This window comes from Urocampus carinirostris, chromosome 18 (assembly GCF_059441175.1).
Source record: "Urocampus carinirostris isolate Australia breed hairy pipefish chromosome 18, RoL_Ucar_1.0, whole genome shotgun sequence".
NCBI lineage: Eukaryota > Metazoa > Chordata > Actinopteri > Syngnathiformes > Syngnathidae > Urocampus > Urocampus carinirostris.
The window spans coordinates 8,587,512-8,607,953 of record NC_142366.1 but is presented as its reverse complement, the minus strand read 5'-3'; the positions used below and the strand labels follow the sequence as shown (position 1 = coordinate 8,607,953).

At 40.5% G+C, this 20,442-nt stretch overlaps 1 protein-coding gene across 1 annotated transcript in view; it reads left to right on the top strand.

The window, feature by feature from the left end:
• Positions 1 to 9,638: 9,638 nt before the first annotated feature.
• The window catches only part of drosha (drosha ribonuclease III), a 182,847-nt gene continuing 172,043 nt past the window's right edge, over positions 9,639 to 20,442 (top strand). The window contains exons 1-12 of the mRNA XM_088322279.1: positions 9,639 to 9,786; positions 11,007 to 11,697; positions 13,364 to 13,432; positions 14,248 to 14,518; positions 14,588 to 14,729; positions 15,788 to 15,966; positions 16,051 to 16,131; positions 16,193 to 16,279; positions 17,733 to 17,819; positions 18,903 to 18,974; positions 19,195 to 19,276; positions 20,251 to 20,325. Coding sequence (XP_088178405.1) covers positions 11,009 to 11,697; positions 13,364 to 13,432; positions 14,248 to 14,518; positions 14,588 to 14,729; positions 15,788 to 15,966; positions 16,051 to 16,131; positions 16,193 to 16,279; positions 17,733 to 17,819; positions 18,903 to 18,974; positions 19,195 to 19,276; positions 20,251 to 20,325 — 1,834 coding nt within the window. The 5' untranslated portion in view covers positions 9,639 to 9,786; positions 11,007 to 11,008. The remainder of the gene's footprint in view (positions 9,787 to 11,006; positions 11,698 to 13,363; positions 13,433 to 14,247; positions 14,519 to 14,587; positions 14,730 to 15,787; positions 15,967 to 16,050; positions 16,132 to 16,192; positions 16,280 to 17,732; positions 17,820 to 18,902; positions 18,975 to 19,194; positions 19,277 to 20,250; positions 20,326 to 20,442) is intronic.

Here is a 20,442-nt window from a genome sequence, read left to right as displayed (position 1 = left end):
AAAACTAACAAATAAAGTAGTGAGCTCAACGCAAAGCTTTTCAACGAAGCGTGAAAATAATCCCGACTCAAAATCAAGCGGCACTTGCTACGAGCGCCATGAAGCGAGTGCCTTCGCCAACTCGTGGCAGCAATGATGCCAACGGCTTCTCCTTTAGCATAATGGGCATGCAGCGGCTGGATAATGCCTTTCGAGAAGCTCAGATGGTTAGCCAACGCATCATTAGCTGTGCATAAACAGCATTTGCCCTAATGATGAAGTCAAAACAGAACATGTGCTACTAAGTGCGTCTCTTTCCTCTTTTACAAAAGTGTCATAAAAATAGTTTTTTCTATTTCATTGGATATTAGACAAGAGATTGATTTATGACCCTTCTATCAATGTTAATAAACTGCCATGTTCATGCTAATCAATCAAGATATAGTGTATGACATTACACCGATGAGTTTTCATTTTTATGCTGATTCATTGTCACGTATATGTTAACTAGAGATAAAAATATGATTCGTGACATTGATGACGCCACTCAGGATAAATTAACATTTAGGAATGTCAGGAATGCATAGAGTCAGCACGGCGGATGGGTGGTTAGCTTGTCGGCGGCATATTTCTGAGGTCATGAGATCGAATCCTCCTGTGTGGAGTTTGCATGTTCTCCCCGTGCTTGCATGGGTTTCCTCCTGGCACTCCGGTTTCCTCCCACATTCCAAAAAACAGGTTTGTTGGCCGGCCAAATTGTCCCTAGGTGGGAATGAGGGAGTTGTCTGTCTCTGTCCGTCTTTGTCCGTCTATGTCAGTTTCTGTCCGTCTCTGTCCGTCCCTGTCTGTTTCTGTCTGTCTCTGTCCATCTCTTTCCGTCTCTGTCTGTTTCTGTCTGTCTCTGTGGGTCCTGTGACTGGCTGTCAGCCAGTTCAGGGTGTCCCCTGCCAACTGCTTGAAGATAGCTGGGATGGGCTCCAGCACCCCCGCGACCCTACTTAGGACAAGCGGTGCAGATAATGGCGGGATGGATGAAGGAATGCATAGGAACATCTTTTTCATTTCATTTGCCCCAAGAGATGTTGAGTATGTGACACTTCTCAGAAAGAGATTGATTTATGACCCTCTATTTATGCCAATAAACAGTCACATTCATGCTAATAAGCGATAAAATTTAGTCTGTGAGATTACGCGAACAAGTTGTTGTTGTGCTAATGAGTGATCATGATTTCTGACATGTATAGCCCTGCTCAGGAAAAAAATAAATTCAGGAATGTTATGAATGCAAAGAAAGAAAAAAGAAAGAAACTTTAGTTCTAAATTGTACTGTAGCCTATACTCCATGAGCAAAAATCTGACAGCTCATTACTGTAAATGTCATCAGTCAAATATGATTGCTAATCAACAGAAATATGCCAGTTCATTTGCATAGTTTACATAGCAATAAAGGGTCTTGTATCAATTTGCCTGCTTTAAAGTAGCTTTGATGACTTTGGAAATTATTGAAGGTCTTTAATCAATGTTTTTCAGTAAATGAATAAATTCTTATTTGGGGACATGCTTTTCTCCGTAAACACCTTCACCAGGCAATCTGGATGCTGTTAACATAGTTGCCCCCCACCCTGCCAACACTAACTCGTACACTCTTACTTGGTGGCCGCCAATATCGCCTCCTTTCGAAACACTTTTGAATAATTCAACTGTTCATGTGATTTCTTCTTGACACAGAAAAATGGGCTACAACAGAAACATTTCAAACAGAAGCTTTTATTCTGCCCACGTTTGCCAAGGACAAACTGCAGGCGACTAGACGGTGAATACCACCAATAGGTGTTGTTTCTTTGTCTTCCACACAATCGAGCGGTAACTGCTCTATTGTCAAGATTGAGAAACTTTTTAATTGTTGACATGTGGTCAGGTGTAGAAACCTAGCGCATGTTTGAAAATGGTTGCTTTGTTTCTTACCGGTCTGAGCCATTAGCGTACGAAGGCACAGATGCTGGCATGGAAACGCAAGCGAGCAGCTAATGCACCACATGAATTTATGATTGCAGCTTAGCCTGCGATGTTCTGGCACATGCAAATTTGCCACCAGCATCACTCAGGTGGGTACAAAGTGAAGTGTTGTTTGCTCCCGGGATGTCGTGGGAAGCCATAAATGGCAATGTGATGGGCAGGCGGGACAGCTTTAAGTGGCCGTTCATGCCGGCGAATCTGATGTGACCTCCCAGGAAGTCAATTGGCGTCAACTCCCCAAATCAACCCGCAAATAAGCGCAAAGTGGTGAATATGAGTCAGTGCAGATGCGCTTGGCGGCTTTATTAACCTCCTTGGTGGAGGTTGCCAAGTGACGACTGCGACATACATGAAGAAAATTGATTGTTTTTTTTTCTGCCCGAGGTAAAAGGCTCATTTATTGTTTGAGAGAAGCAAACAGTTCATTTTATTGAGTTTTCTTATGTTCATACCTACAGTATAGGGAGAAGAAAAGAGAATTGTGTTGTTAACCACAGTGTCAAGTCAAGTCATGTTTTTTTGTATCGCCCTTAATCACAAAGAGTCTAAAAGGGCTGCACAGACCACATATTATTGCAAACCACAGACTATTATGACTGATCTAAAACCTACATGAGGGCAAATAATATACAGATATTGTCAACATAAAATATAGGTTATTATATGCTAGAAAACTCATCTGTGATTCAGAATATTTGCGTACGTGAAACCTGTCAAGCTTCCATCAAACGACAAGCAGCACTCTTCAAAACCTAAAATAGACTACAATCTTCCCTTCCTATGACTGGATGAGTGTCCCTGTGATTGTTTCCCGCTCTTCAAGATCCATTTGACTCAAGTAACTCTTCAGAATTCATCCTCGATAGCGTTGTCAAATGCAACACCACATTTCATTTTTCAAATTTAATTAAAAATGCTGTGTTTTTAATAGCATCAAATGTATCTTGATAGGAAAGAAGAATGGAAGGCCTCATGCGTATCACCTAAACTCTAGAACACAAAATGAGTCAAGGTACATCAACTTCAACTCATGTGTAGATGGGATCAGCTCAAGCACTGAACTCCATTTGACTCAGCTGATCTGCACCCTCTCTTATATCGAAAGGAATTAAGATACAGAGCTTGAGGGGAGGGGCATAAGCAGATACATTCCTGAATGCCCACGCAGGAGTAAATAATCATGGCGAGCAAAATCCAACACTTGTCATTGATAACAGGATACATTTGCTCCCATTAAGCCAAGGTTTGCTGGTTTGAGTGAGACATTACACTCAGGGGGTTTGTCTGTAGCAAGGACAATGCGTCTTTTAACTTTAGGGTCTTCCCTTGTTTAATGTTTAACTTTGAAACAAATGCATAATTTAATTAGCGACACCTTCGGGATTTCAGAACCAAATGGAAACTTGTGACGCAATGAGTGTGCAGGTCAGGCATCAACTTTTCAAATTCAATAGTAAAAGGCGGTAACATCATGAAAATATGTTGATGGCCTCTGTCAAATTGTTAGTTTTTTTTTTGTCCAAGTCATTTTTATTTGATGGAGTCCCACACTAGAGTTGAGAAACTTTCACCAAACAGGAGAAAAAGGACCATACACCAGTTCTCCAATCAAAGAAGGCCACAAAAAATGCTTCTTTGGACTAATGGTAGCATTTCAACAGTCCTACATTTTTCCAAGAAAACATCGTGGCAAAAATGTAAAGGTTGTGATCACAACAGATGACCTGTAGAAGCCTCACGTGAATCATAAAAAATGAAGCCAATGATTTTGCACAAATTTTGGCCTGTCAGCTTCGGGAGTTGATTTTTTTGTCTGTACCCAGAGTTAGTCCCGAGCAGTTGCTAATCAGAATTAGAATTGTCTTTGTTGTCATTTATTACAATGTAGTGTCCTCCAGACGAAGACACAGAGAGCACCTGATGATTTTTCTGGGTTTGTGTTGATGATGATCATCTCAAATGGAAGCTTGTGTCAAACTTCAGGTAAACATGGAGTCATGTCCTTGCCTAAACTGATATAGAGGAGCAGGTAAGGAAAAGCCACCACATGCTCTATTCAAGCTTTTGAGGCCTCGTTTTCATTCAAAGCATTGAAACCAATTTCAGTTTTTTACTGGAGAATAAAAGTTAATTATTATTTTTTTGTGTTGTGGGATTTTCTTTCAGGATATTAGATGGAGTCAGATGATGAAAGGATCATCTGCAGACCAAGTCGCAGGTTGTGAATACGAAATCTTGCTTTAATGAGATTTTGCCTCCTACAGCAAATACATAGAAATTTTCCCAACTAAGTGCACTGTGTATAGTATTTTCATGCTGGATTTTTTGCAAGTAGCTGTCAATCAATTGGTTTCTGACCACAAGAGCCAACACTAAGGGCAAAGAGCAGCGCAAAACAATCAATTCTTGGCAGGCTCTATTTGCATGCTTATGGATTCTTACGAAGGCGGAAAAGTAACAAAAAAAAACCCCAAGCATTTATTACTATGCCGGCCAAGTCTTCAGGAAAGACTCTAGAACAGTTTTTTCTTTAAATAGAATAGAATAGAATAGAATAGATTAAAATGCTCTTTATTGTCCTTAACATTGCTCACAACGCGATTAAACATGGCACTCCGGGATGAACATGTCATTAAAGATGAAAGAAAAATATGACAAAATATTTGGATGGATAGGCAATACTTACAATGTAGTGTTTGAGCTGAGTTGCAAGTGCATAAAAAAGCAATATTCAAGGACTCTATAACAATGAAATAGTTGTTATTTATTGGGGCAGGGTTCGTCATACGGAAAACCAGTCAGCGAGGCAACAGTATCCAGACCACCAAAGTCAATCAAAGGAAAAAAGTTTGGTGATTGAGTGAGTCAAAGCAAAGATAACATTTCAAAAGTTCATTAGGGCAGTATTTGGAGTCCGGGAAGTCAGGCAGGGGTTCAGTACACTGAGTAGACAAAAGCAGTGTGACAGTGATGCTTGGGGTGGTAAGAGAACGGAAATGAATGGAGTACTACAATAAGAAAGAGGCTGAGTTGTGATAGGGAAATAAACACCAGGAAATCAAGACAAGCGACAACAGCTGTGAGGAGGAAAATATAACCCGGAAGTGAGTGACCCAATATGCAAGGTCAAGCAAGAGATTCAGATTCAGATATACTTTATTGTCAAATCGTGTACACGTGTATGCAGAACGAAATGTCGATACATCTGACCCGCACAGTTTCCTTGAGCGTCAGCCGGGATAGATAAGTTTAACCATGTCTTTGTCAGAATTTTAGCACAGCAGCTCGTCATCTCGCGGTTCGATGTTAGTTCCAGTTGTAAATGGTCCAGTTTATTGTCCAGAGAGCGAACGTTGGAGAGGAAAATGGATGGGAGAGGCGTTTTGAAGGGTTAAGCCTTTAGCCTAGCGGTTAGCCCGGCCCGACAACCTCGCTTCCTCCTCCGGTCACACCGCTCTCTTGCCACTCTGCTTCGCTGCTTTGTAGGCCGCTGGGTCTTGTTGACGTAGCAGTCCGAGGCTAAGTAAACACTCCCGAGTGGTCGTAGCACCGAGCGCTTGATTTCTGGATGATCGCATATCCAGCGAAAAAACTGCGATCGTATATTAATCTGCGGTTTGAGTTGACTTTGTTCGCCGTCAAAACTGAGTCGAAGACTGGGTTTTATGACCCAAGTGTAAAAAACGAGCTGATGTAGCCGCAGCCGAACAGGGGCGCCGCCATCTTGAAAAAAAAGAGAGAAGTAAGAAACGGAATTTAGAGTACAGGATTATCTAGCAGAAACACAAAAGAAGATTAATAAAACATGTATACAGTGGTACCGGTATTTACAAATTTAATTCATTCTAGGAGTAGTTTCTTAACCCGAAAACTAACGTAACTAGAGACACATTTTGTATATAAATGCGCTGAACCGTTCCAAGCCCCGCAAAAGTACAGTATAATATATTTTTTTGATAAATCATGAAATAGCATCAGAACATGAAACAAATACATGCTAAAAATAGATTACCGCGCAATAAACATAAAACAAGAGGCACAACATAAAAACATACTTAAAATAAAGGAAATATTGAAAATATTAATTGACCTTTTGGTCTCGCTTTTACCAGACTTGTCAAACACTTCTTCCGGGTGTTTCCTTTCCACAAATTCCGAAAACTTGTGGAGTTTTACTAAATTGTCTTTAACTGGGGCTGATGGAATGAGAGGTGCATCTTCCTCCCCGTTATCATGCAAGAAAACCTCTTCCTCCTCGTCTGTGAACTCTGAACTGTGACGGTGATATGAAGAGCATGCTAAGAGCATGCATGAACACTGGTTTCCAGGCAGGTTTGAAGCGATAGCCTGTCCTTATACGTTCGGGAAACTCTGGGAGGGGCTAATAGCAGCGCGTACTGTACTGTATTTTTGACTTCATAACTAGAGGCAATCTTTGTAACTACAGGCAATATTTTCTTGTTCAGGTACTTCGTAACCTTAAACCTTCGTATGCAGAGACACTCGTAAGTAGAGTAACCACTGTAAACGTTTTCACACTGATAGGCAGATATTTTTTTTTATTTACAGTCTTGTGTGCTTGTTTAGGGTGGTAATAACCCTAGGAAAGAAACTCTAGAGCATGTTAATCATTATTTTAAGGGACCTTTACGGTCTGCTGAAGGCCAGTGGGACAAAAGGTGAGAGGAGTCATTGATAATATTGTCAGGAATGTCCCCCAGACGGGGCAGAGAAAAGCTATTTTTTTCAGGGCGGTGTTTATGATTATTTCCTCTCGCGATTACTGCTTCTGAAATAATTAATCTCAGCTTCCTTCTACTTATTGACCTTTCGTATCTTTGGGGACATTTTCGCTCTGTTTCGAGGTCATTAATTGTCCAGCCTTCTTACATTGACTCTTTCAAATCTCTTCTGCAATGTATGAAGCCAGAAATCTGTTATTTCTTCTATTATTTTCAAGGCCTTTAGGGCAGAATGAGTTTTGAGCTCCTTTAGAGGTTTAACAATTCTTTGAGATTTCTAAAGCGTATTACAGTATTTTCTTTGAACAAAAATCCTCTGGCAGTTGTGTCATCGAGAATAGCTGAGCCAGTTGAGAATGTCATTTTTGGACTCCCTGCTTCTAATTTCTAATTTTTTTTTGAAGATTTATGTCAACAGAAACGCTTTGCCTTCCTTACACAAGTAGAAAAACAGATATATCAGTTGATGAATGTGATTCTGTGGAAATCGATGAATGGTGGAATCAATTTTTACTCAAGATCGCAGCAGGTAAACCACACTTCTGTTGTAGACTTCATTTGATTTTGTGTTATGAGGACATTTAGATGTATCAACTATATTAAAAAATGATAAAAGATAAGAGATGGATTCATTACAACTTCCTGCATTTGTTAGATTCCAACTATGGAGTCAATCCGGGGCACATTTAGACAGTTTGGTTTCCATAGTGACAGTGGTGACAACATACATGGGAGGGTAAGCTGTCTCACTTTTTACTATCCACTCTCAAAGCAGCCAATTTGCTTTTTTGGCCGCTATTGCGAGTTGGATGATTTTGTTTTGCAGCAACTGTTTGACCATTGTTACATTTCACTTTTGCAAAAAAACATTTCTTTAGCTCAGCATGCCAAGTGATTCTAGTCTTCCCAGGAGTACAGAAAAGCCTCAACCCTAATATTTGGTGGTAAATGGTCTGCATTTATATAGCGCTTTTCAAGTCAATGAAGACCTCCCAAAGCGCTTTACAATGTACTTCACACATACCCATTCAAACACACACTCACGCACTAATAGGGAGTCAGCCATGCAAGGCGCCTACCTGCTTATTGGGGGCATTAGGGAGTCAGTGTCTTGCCCAAGGACACTTCGACATATCCCAAGACGAGCGCTCTACCTCCTGGGCTAATGCCGCCCTTGTGCAATTAATGCAATTTAAAAAGCCTATCTGATAAGTTAATATTTTTGGTAGATTCTCTAAATAAGACATCAATTATTTTGAACTTGCAAGAAGAACAGGAGAGGACTGTACAGAAAAATTATCACAGTGTCGGATTCCAAATCTGATTAACTAAGAACATAGAACAAGAAATAATAGCCAAAACAACTGGTATTCTATGCAATCTCCTTAGCTGGTGTCCAATATTGAAAACACAAGTAGAATAAACTATTCCTTTATCCCTTTGTATTTTTGTATTAATTTCTCTTCATGATTTTGAGTGAGATTATTTCATTTATAATCGAGAAGAACGTGTATATTCTTTCATGTTTTACTCAAACTTCTTATGAACTGTACAATTTGGCTATTTTAAAAGGAACATGTCGCACTTAGATGTAATCTTTTGTTGCTTCTTTTCCTTCAGCAGAATATTTTCTATTCATACACTCAAGGTAGGGAAGCAATCATTTTGTGTGAGGACAAATAACATTATCAAACAACAATTGGATACAAGGTTAGGGTGAACTTCTTTCCTGCTCCATACTTGGAAATCAATTTTCTTCCCGGCTCTTTTTGAGGCGCTATCAAAAGGGAAAAATGAGTCAGCCTGCCGGATAAAAATGAAAAATATATGTGCAATCATCACATAGACATTCAGATTCGCAAACAATTACATTTTGATTCCAAGCGTGAAGCTGGGATTGAGTATGCTGAAATACACACATAGGTTTCCCCCAACACTTGATGAATCTAATTCCGTGTTTGTTTTATTATTGTGTGACTTCTTTGATCGTTGTGATTTTTTTTCAAACAACATATACAAATAGTTTGTGTCAGAATGAATGAAACAAAATTTGTACTAACTGCCATCATCCCGCTACTGCTGCCTCCCAGTGTGGAGTTTGCATGTACACCCCGAGCCTGCATGGGTTTCCCCCTGGCACTCCGGTATCCTCCCACATTCCAAAAACATGCATGTCAGGTTAATTGTCCGGTCCAAATTATCCGTAGGTGTGAATTAGCGAGTGAGTTGTCTGCCGCCGTGTGCCCTGCGACTGGCAGGCAACCAGTTCAGGGTGTCCCCTGCCCACTGCCTGACGATTCCTGGGATGGGCTCCAGTAGTAGTACCCATGCGACCTTTGTGTGGATAAGCGGTACAGAAAATGGATGGATGTCATGACAATACAAAGGAAATTATTATTATTATTATTATTATTATATCGCCAAGTATAAACGATGTAAGTTGCCATGGTACCAGAGCTTCATCAATTGATATCGTTCTACCGCAGCTTCAACAACTGATATCGTTTTACTGCCCTCTAGAGGCTTTCGGATAAAATGACAATTGAATATATTTTACTCCTTTTTATTACACTGTATATGTTCAAGATATAGGGTGCGACGAATTATCGACATTTAATATTAGATTTAATCAAAATAAACCTTCTGAATCCATAATTTATTTTATCCACGGACGAAAGGAGTGTTGACAGAATTCAGTAAAGCAAATGACGCGCGTGCACAAATAGACAGGAAGTTAAATCCCACTAGACTTTTTTCATTGGCTAGTACTTTATACAGAGGTGTTTCATTGGTTCTATTAGCGCGTTCCCCCTTGTCGTTATTAGGAGAGGGGAAACCTTTCGGCGCTCTTTTCATTGGTCAGCTCTTTTAACAGAAGCTTGTGATTGGCCTATGTTTGAGTCTCATTTTATGCGTTCCGACTGGAAAACGGAATCCCTTGAAGGCTTGATTTTAGCAGACATTTTCATAATATTGGCAATTTTGTCAGTGATGAATGTTTTTTTTAAGGTGGAGTTAAGACTTTCTTTGCTGGAGTGATATTTTTAAGGTAAAATGCACGCTTTTATTATTTCATATTCTATTTTTGTCATTCTTGATAGCATGTGGCTAACATACTTACTTTTTTTTCATTGAAACACAACGCAATCTTTTTGGTTGTCATTAAATAGATGCTTTGCTACATCGTGTCTGCATTTTATACCACTTTGGCTGTTGAGTGGTTGTAATTCTTAAAATTCACATTTTGTGTGCGTCTTTTTCGACCTAGCACAACTCTGAGTGTTAGCCCCTATTTACACAATAAATGTCATAATCTCGTAATATGATTAAACAAACCTGATAACATAGTGATGCTCAAAAATTACTAATTGCGTTGTTGTTTATTGCATTTTTATTTTATTATTTATTAAAATCTTATTTCCGTATTTCAAGGGACAGTGTGTATAATTAGGTGCCCCTTGGTGGTAAAACACTCCTTTAATTCAAATATATTGTTTTGTATAATGTGCAAATTGTATTAACATGTCGATGTGAATTGTTTTGAAATACTCATAAGTCAGGAATTTTGTATTTGATTTGACATAAAAGGATTCTTCCCTTGAGAAAGCTGACATGGTTTTCCGCGGAACTTTGAAAATTCTTAAAAGGCATTGAATTCATCGTTTTAAAAATAAGGCATTGTTTGGCACGAGAATGTCTTAAATCCAATTGTGGAAAGTCTAAAATAAGTGAAAACACTAACACGGATTATATTTGTTTGAACTAAAAAGCTTTAGTGGGCAGCACGGCGCCGCAGTGGTTAGCGCGTGTGCGGCACAGTTCTGAGGCCATGATCGAACCTTCCTGTGTGGAGTTTGCATGTTCTCTCCGTGCTTGCGTGGGTTTCCTCCGGGCACTCCGTTTTCCTCCCACGTTCCAAAAACATGCATGTCAGGTTAATTGGCCGGTCAAAATTGTCACTAGGTGAAAATGAACGAGTGAGTTGTCTGTCTCCCTTTGCCTTGCGACTGGCTGGCAACCAGTTCAGGGTGTCTCCTGCCCACTGCCCGATGATAGCTGGGATGGGCTTCAGCACCCCCGCGACCCTACTGAGGATAAGCGGTGCAGATGATGGATGGATGGATGGATAAAAAGCTTTCGTAACATTTATCAATTTTCTTTTTATTAATAATTCATATCATTTTAAACAATGTACACTACGTTATTGTCAATAACAATAAAGACTATAGGAATTTAAATCTTAACGCACGCTCTTCTCCCATTTTTCAGTCATGTCTTTCCATCAAGATCACGAGAGAGGGACTATGTCCCCTGGGCAAAACCCTCGATCCGCCAACCTGAGGCCCCCACCCCCCCACTCTGTCAACTACATGTCGCCCCCGGCCCACCCTGACTTTATGTCCTACCCGCTGCCAGTATCTGCCCCGGGCTCTCTTCCCCCGTGTCCAGTGCGTCCCCCTGTGAGGGGGTTCCCTGACCCCCCGCCAAACTTTCCGCCTCCCCCTCTTCCTGGTGCCCCTGTGGCTGGGTCGCCGCAGAACGCCTACCAGCCTTACATGATGCCGCCTGTGCCCCCGCCACCTTTGCCGCCTCCTCCCATGATTTACCCCCCTCCGTACCACATGGGATTTCCACCCCCGCCTTTTCCGCCACCTCCTTTCAACCCGGGATACATCCCGTTCAAACCCGAGCAGCACTTCCACCACGAAAGCCAGTACGCCTACGAGAAAGCCGGCGATGGCAGGCGCCGCTCGACCGAGCAAGGTTATCGGCATGAAAACTACCAAAAGCGAGGTTACGGCGGCCATGGAGACAGGCACCGTGTGGACGTACCAGGAGAGCGCAAGGTACGAGGCAGGAGCCCAGACCGGCATGGCAGGACGGAGGCCGGGAGGTACCGATCTGATTATGAGCGAGGACGCTCCCCGGGAGGCTCGTATCGAAGCCGTGATCGCAGCAGGTAAACCACACTTCCATTGTCGACTTTATTCAACTTTGAGTTATGAGGACATTTAGATGCATCAATTAGATTAAAACATTGATGAAAGATAAGAGATGGATTTATAGTTATATAGTTTTTTGTGGCAAGCCAGAATGCAAACAGCTTCCTACATTTGTTAATAAAATAAAAAGAAAATCAAAGTTTACAGCTATTTTTTGTTCAAGTAATTCAGATTATAAAGGGGCAGTGTGTACCGTCTTATAGTGATGGAAAATCATTACAAATACTTCTTTGAATGATGAGCAATAATATATGAACCATCATACGAATTAAATTTTTCAGTTCACAGATCCTTTAACCGCTAGGGTCGTCGGGGCATCACTCCCTGTTGTATGTTTTGGGAAGTACAGCCTGGTGGCGCCCATCCCTCTCCATGCCTATTTATTGCGTTAGGGGTTCTATTTCCCACATGAAACCGATACTACTTGTTTTTTTAAAGCACCCGTAGAGAAATAATTTGTAACATGTTTTGTGACATGACCCCAAAAAACGTTTAAATGGTGTGTGAATTCCTGTAGTTTGTGTTCTTCCCTGTGCTTTATAAAACTAGTTTTTGGTTGCACGACACAGTACAACAACACCCAGTGGACATATTCTACACACTGTCCCATTTTAGGTATACTGCTGCACCTAAGATGTCATTTTTTTCTGTTTTGATTGTAGCAGTGACGTAAATGTCAAAGCTGGTAAGCCATACTCAAAACGTTAAGTTAAAGCTTTAAAGCTTCTTAAAAGTGATAGTGTGGATTATTTAGCACCTCCTAGTTATTGACGAAATCATTCATAAAATAACAATAATGAATTGAATAAGAAGCAAAATGCAGGAATGTATTAAACAAAACAACTTTTAGTTGGAGAAATTGGTCTTTACTAGACATAACATCAGGCTCATTTAAAGAAAGCTGACATCATTATTGGCCATCTTGTTGCTACAAGTACCCAAAAAAACAAAATCTGTGAAAAGTGAAGTAAACCTAGAAAGAAAATGGTGTGGTATAGTCACTTTGAGTCTGTAATTTGTATTCTTCCATGTGCTTTGCAGCACTCACTTTCGGTTGCACTACTCAATGTAGCGGCGTCTAGTGGTGAGATATTACACAGTGTCCCTTTAAAACACCTTTAACTCTTAAGTTGAAGCTTCAACTCAATTTATACGTTCCCTTGAGCTTGTCTGGTGATTGTGAACGGCTCCATATTTTCAAACAAAAGGCAAGAAAGTCCTATGATCAATCTAAAATACATCATATACTGTAAGGGCAGCGCAGTGGTCAGCGCAAAAGCGGCACAGTTCTGAGGTCATGAGATCGAACCTTCCTGTGTGGAGTTTGCATGTTTCCTCCCACATTCCAAAAACCTGCATGTTGGGTTGAGTGGCTGATCCAAATTGTCCCTAGGTGTGAATGAGCAAGTGAGTTGTCTGTCTCTGTGTGCCCTGCGACTGGCTGGCAACCAGTTCAGGGTGTCCTCTGCCCACTACCCGAAGATAGCTGGGATGGGCTCCAGCACCCCCACGACCCTACTGAGGACAAGCAGTTCAGATAATGGATGGATGGATATATACTGTAATAAATTAGATAGAAAATGCTCTTTGCTAATAGTTGATGAAATTCTGGCGTGCACACAGGGAACGCCACCGGCACCGCGAAAGTCGAAGATCTCCGTCGCCTGACCGACATCGAAAGAGGCCTCGCAGGTACGCCGGAGAAAGGGCGTCACGTTTGAAACCTTTGTCTTAACATTTGTCTTTTCGATTTCCATCAAGGACCATTCCTGCCATGTAAAGGAATAAATGTATTAATGAATAAATCTGTACAAATACATGCCCTATAACTAAATGAAGACATAAATGCATGACTTTATACAAAAATATGTTACTTAAGTACATTTTGTTTATATATTTCTACATTTTGCCATTTATTTTCTCAGTTATTAATTTTGATCATGGGTCAACCAAGACAAGAAAAGTGTAACACCCCCCCTGTCCCCCCACCCCCTCGTTTCGATAAGGTTTTGTTGTGACAATATAAACGACAAAAAAAGACTAGATGACTAAATAGACTACCAAACACACGACAAAACACATGACAAAATAAATAACAAAATAAATGGTAAAATAAATGACGGAATACACGACAAATAATACAAACAAATCATGACAAAATACATAATAAAAAATAATGACCCAATAAACGTAACATTACAAAATACATTTTTTTTAAAGTCAAAAAACACAATAAAAGACGAATGAGATGAGTAAATACACAACAAAATAAACGACAAAATAAATACCAAATCAGTTAATGACAAAATACATGATAAAATAAATTCCGCAATAAATAAGTGACAAAATGCATAAATAAATGAATGGATTGAATTTTTTCATATCTTTAGGTATGATGTAATTCGTTCATGTGTAGATTTCTTTCTGTGGCATTTATTTGTATTTGGTTGAGTCTACAAATGGCATGATAAGTCCTCCAATAAATATTTCGTGTCTTTCCCCATTAGTCGCTCGACCAGCAGAGATCGTAAGCGCAGTCGCTGGGAGGAAGATCGAGAGCACCGGTCCGAGTCCTGGTCTGCCCCGAGCCGAAACCGCGACCACTACTCATCCGGCCGTAGCAGAGATTTTGAGGATTTTTCCAGCGCTGGCGAGCGAGGAGATAGCGAACGCGACAAGGACAGAGGCGAGAGCGAGGATGAGGACCTGCTGAAGCCTGCCTGGATCCGTTGTACTCACGCTGAGAACTTCTACTCCAGCGATCCAATGGATCAAGTGGTACCTACTGTAATTGAAACCGGGAAAGTGTAGGTTTTTACTTTCTGACTTTTTTCTGTTTTCCCTTAGGGTGATTCGACAGTTGTGGGCACTAGTAAACTACGAGACCTCTACAAACGCTTCGAGGAAGAGCTGGGACGGCGGCAGGCCAGAACCAAAGACTCCCGACCCAAGTGGGAACCGCCAAAAACCAAACTAGACGAGGATCCGGGTGAGAGGATTGGTCCCATTCATAGAAAATCTAAATTCAATATAGTGTCTTTTTCTGCTAGGAGTCACCAACATGGTGCCTGTGAGCACCAGGTAGCCCTCTAAGAACCCCTGGGTTGCTCGCAGACGGGTTCTAAAAAGAGGTCACCAGTGAGGGGTCATTGCAATTTTCTAGGATATTTGCATTCTAACTGGCATGATGTTGACACATATCAAAGTGGTGGCCTGGGTGTGCCTGGTAGCGTTAAGAACGCTTAAATAGTTTGGTACATTTTTAAAAAATGGTTCACCGGTCATTGCAAATTTTTAGGAAACATGATTTCTTACCGGCAAGAAAAATCACTGACACAATCAGTGTCTTTAAATGCATGACGATTCTTCCAAAAAATATTTTTGGAATTAGCCTGTAAAGTTTATATACATAAAATGCGGATATTTTAGTGGTTGACCTACCCAACTTAGTCTCTACTTCTAATAATGACAACTTAGTAATGACATATTAATAGCTTTATAAGTTGTCATTTTGGAAAGGCCGCAGAGCTGTTCTGAAAATTACTTACCAGTGATGAGTCATTGCGATTTTCTGGGAAATTGGATTTCTAACCCGGATGATGCATGAAGGTTTGGCTGAGCCAATTTGAACCCTACTTCCAATAAAGACAACCTTGTAATAACATTATAATACTAAAGTAATAACATGATAGGTTGTCAATTTAGAAATGCAGCTCAAGTAGGTTTCCCTCCATGCTAATCAGTAACCAAATAGCTCTCTGCTTCGAAAAGGTTGCTGACCCCAGGTCTTTGCTACAGACTTGTACTGACATGCTGAAAAATTAAATATAGTCAGCGGGTATGTAAAACTGACTGCTGTTGTTGTTATCATTCATGCAAATGAGAGTGTAACTTATATTTATTACATGATCAACATTTTTGAATATTTTGGGGACACTTGCTTTAATCTGCTCTAAATCAAGTTTATATTTGTATAATGTTTAAAAACACTAGACAAACGTCATTGTGATTTTTTTTTTTTTTTTTTTTTGTCTTTTCATATCAAAGGCAACTCTCGAGTTTCTGACAAGAGCAGCAGCGAGTCGGAATGCGAATCGGACGGGGAGGGTAGTTCCTGCTCCAGCAGCTCCGACTTGGATTTGTTTGACGTAATCGCGGAAATCAAGAGGAAGAAAGCGCACCCAGATCGACTTCACGAGGAGCTGTGGTACAACGACCCGGGACAGGTCCGCTCCTCTTCCTTCTTTGTAACACCCACATACGGCCATCGCTTTTCCATCTTGAATGTAAGAGCTTTTCGGTTCCTCCAGATGAACGACGGCCCTCTTTGCAAGTGCAGCGCCAAGGCTCGACGCACCGGCATCCGTCACAGCATCTACCCAGGGGAACAGGTGCAAATATATATAACATTTACATCCAGCACACCATCGTGACAATCTTCTTGTTTCCCAGCCTGCTGCACCATGTCGCCCAATGAACAACAACGCTGGAAAATTGTTCCACTATCGGATAACCGTGTCTCCACCCACAAACTTCCTGGTATGAATTTTTTTTCTGATGTACCTTTTTCCTTTTTGAAATGCATTTCAGTTCGTTTTTTTTCACGACCAAGAGCACATACGTCAAAGATATGGCCTTTGGGCCAGATGTAGTCCATGAAAATCAGGGATGTGATTTTTCCGACTATAGTCGGAATTCCGACTTTTTCATTTGCGTAGCAAACAAATCAGACTGTCTCGCTCTTTCCTTTATTGCTCTGGCGCACCCTGGTGGCCGTTAGAAAAATTGCATAAATTGGCCACATCGTTGCACAAGCTGCAGGGTCTGAACTGCATTTGAACTGACCTTGCAGTATTTTCAAAAAAAATCAGGTATGTGGGCAAATTATTTTGTTATTTAAATCTTCTAAAGATGTTAAATTATTAATTTAAGCATGGTTTTGAACAAGTAAATTGCTTAAAACCCAGGAGCTTTGGGGGGGCATCGCCCCGCCACTGGGCTCTGCCCTGGGCCCCCAAACCCCCGGCTAGGTTTCAGACTTTTTCTCCTCACCTCAATCACATCCCTGGAAAATGTTTTCCACAGATTATCTTAATTTATTATTTTGGTTAGCTTTTCAGTTAGTGCCATTTTGCACTTTTTCAATATTCTTTCAGTTTGACCCTCAGCTTGTAGTCAAATAGTTTACCGTATTTTCTCTATTGTACGGCGCACCATGTTAAAATACGCAGCTGGTTCTATTTCTGTATTTAACAAATACACAGGGCGCACCCCACGATAGGGCATGGGTGCCCTTTGCTGCGGCCGCCTTACACAAATGCAGACAATCAGACAAGTGTGCGTATTTAAAAATACAGCAAGAGCAAAACTGAGCTTGGTTGTGGTTTATTTAAGTATTGATTACAGAGTAATGATGAAAAACTTGTTGGAGTTGGTTTTTCAGCTTACTCCACTTGCAAACCATTAATTACTCAATATTCAAGTCTCCTGCGGCTGCTCGATTTGCATGTTCCTCCACGTAGCTTAGAAATCAACCGGCTATTGTGGACAAAAACGCGGAAAGCATTCAATGGGGGGAAAGTAAGGCTTTTGGATTGAATTAATATAGGTAGCACAATGACTTTTAAATTGCAAGATATGTACAGTGTTGGCGTCCAAGCGTTCTTTTACAAACAATGGACGCATTGCGTGTGACATCACATATCCTCTTCATGCAGGTCATAGTGGCGTTCACAAAGGAAACTCACAGAATTCACGGGAGATGGCATACAAGTCAAATTAAGTAGGAAATGTGAACAATCTCACAAAAACATCGGATTTCACACAAAAAATAGAATTTAGCATTAAGCTCTGCAGTGTGAACAGTGCGCATTGCATGATAGGGCGCGTAGCACAATTTGCGCCTTGTGTTCGTAAAAATACGGTATGTCCATTTAACTTTGACAATCCTGATCAAAGGAATAATGGATCTCTTTTTTGTCATGTATTCTAGACTGATCGTCCCACTGTCATCGAGTATGACGACCATGAGTATCTTTTTGAAGGCTTTTCCGTTTTTTCCCACGCTCCTCTCACTAACGTAAGTACACAATCTCTCTTTATACTTTCTATAAGTTCTTTAATTGTGTTAAACGTTTACTTTTTAATAAAAACTTTTTGTGTTCAGAAGGCCAATTTTGCTGGGTAGTGGTTGTACATTAAAATTTATTCCAGCCCCCGTACAATTCCATTTAATCAGATTAGACCGGTGTCATCACTCAAAGGCAAATATATATCTTAAGTAGTTCGAGTCCTTTAATCAAGTCATTTATTAACTGCTGGAATGCCCTGAACAAGCATTGCGTTCTTTTTTCCAAATTATGTGGATGCGATTAGCCTCCAGCTGTAGTGAATGAATTCGCTTGGAATCTACACAAAATCTGCCTTAAAGTCACACTCTTGTTTGTTGTGTATATATACTAAAGCTAATTAGCCGTCACTCGATAGGTTTGTCTTGTGGAAAATCTGGTCTTAATGTTTTTGTGGTTTAGGACATGGATGAATAAACTAGTAGTTTAAATTATGAGGCCAAATAAACAATCACAACTTGGCTTCCCCTGATTTTTCTACGTAAAACATTACATGTTTAATGTAAATTCAAAAATTGAAACTTTTGATCTGTAAGTCTTATAACTTTTAGAAGGTTGATCAAACCAGAGTTTGGTCATCTGAGTGCAAACATGTGATGGCGATGTTGCTAACCTGGAATGATTAATTGCCAATTTGAATACAGGTTCAAAATGGGTGACACGGCGAACATTGGCCTTTGTTTGAACTGAAACGTTTCAAACATTTCGCTAAAGGCTCAGGGATTAGCAGGCTTGCGGCACCATTTTAGACCGCTTTTTCCTCGCAGGTTAATCTCTCAAAGCGCCTCCGATCGGACAAGAAAGCGGGTGTAACAGGGAGATTAAAGCCACGGGCGGCAGGCCGACTTATCTGTTTAGCGATATTCGAGTTGTTTAAACGTCGGCGTCACACGGCACCTTTGCCCCCGGCTGCGCCCGCCACTTTGCCAAAGTGATGCTTTTAAGGAGAGGTCCCTCAAATCCGTCACCTCGGCCAAGCGCGGCACTAATGAGTAGGCACCGCCTTTCTTGACGGGCTGCTTTCATCGTCCCAGATTCCATTGTGCCGGGTGATCCGCTTCAACATAGATTACACCATCCACTTCATAGAGGAGATGGCGCCCGAGGTCAGTGCCAGCTCTTTTTATCTTTTTTTTTTTGTTTTTATCTGAAGCGTCTGAGCCGCTGAGCCGCACGGCTCCCCTCACACGGAGCCCAGGTGCTAATCCTTTTAGAAGAAGCGAGAGGGATGATGGCGTCGATAAAGTGGCTTACGCGATAAACTTGCAAAGTTGGATTTGCTTGCATAACGCCTGGCTCTCCGTCGCGCCGGTCTCTTTTGTGCAGAACTACTGCGTCCGGGGCCTGGAGCTCTTTGCCTCCTACCTATTCAAGGACATTCTGGAGCTATATGACTGGAATCTCACAGGTACTTCAGTTTTGGCCCTGTCAATAATCAGTACTTAAAACAATACTAGTTTGGAAATGTACAAAAGAAGCATTAATTAAAAAAATGGTGTGTTCAAACGATGTAGAGGAACCTTCAATTTATGATTACAACCTTAACTCATGTAGAATAAACATCTTGATTGAAATTATTTATAAATAATACACAGGGTTGGGTAGGGTTACTTTAACTTGATTACTTTCAATTACTTTTGGATTACTCCAATACCAAATATGCTAATAAAAGACAAAAGAACCTAAATATGAATTAAATTATGACTCACAACACGTGGTAAGCTTTCTCCCCAGGCTTTGATCTCTTTGATCTCCGGCAAAACTAACATAAAATGCGACAGAAACAAAATGAAAATAAATCCAAACAGCTTGCTAACATCATTTTTGCCGTTCCATGTATTCCGTTACTCCCCAAGCCTGCACAAAATTTAGTTATTTTATTCATATTTAGGTTTTTTTGTCTTTTATTAGCATATTTTGTATTGGAGTAATCCAAAAGTAATTGAAAGTAATCAAGTTAAAGTAACCCTACCCAACCCTGATAATACAGGGAGCTTGCATCAGCATATCAAGTGGCCCCCTGAATTTAAACAACATTTAACATTTTATAAATTATCTCTGAAATGTCAAAGGTTTCATTATTTTATTTTCTAAAACTGATAGAATATTTAAGTAGGTTTTATTTTTTTAAGAATCAGATTATTCCATTCAACATATGCATGTTTGTCATTTCAACATAGAAATCTGAAAAATAAATCCAAATACAGCAAGCATTTTTTTTTGATTGGAGTACTATTCTTTCGTCAATCCACAATTTTTTAAAGAAACATCTTCTTAACAAAATATTAACAGTTTTAAAGCCATGTTTTTGTAGATTGTAGACAAGTACTTTGACAATGAAGTTTTGCATCTAGCAATGTCATTTTTACAATGCCGTCCCAGGATCTGATTGGGAGAACGACAGCGACGGGTGCCAACGCTTCCACTTCATGCCTCGTTTTGTCCGATTCTTACCCGGTGAGTCTTGATCACCTTTCCTGGCTCTGATTTGAGGTTAGAGGCAAATTTTGTCCTTGACAGCTTGCAGGTCAATTGCAGAGAAGAGCAAACGATACGGAAAAAGTGCATTACCTT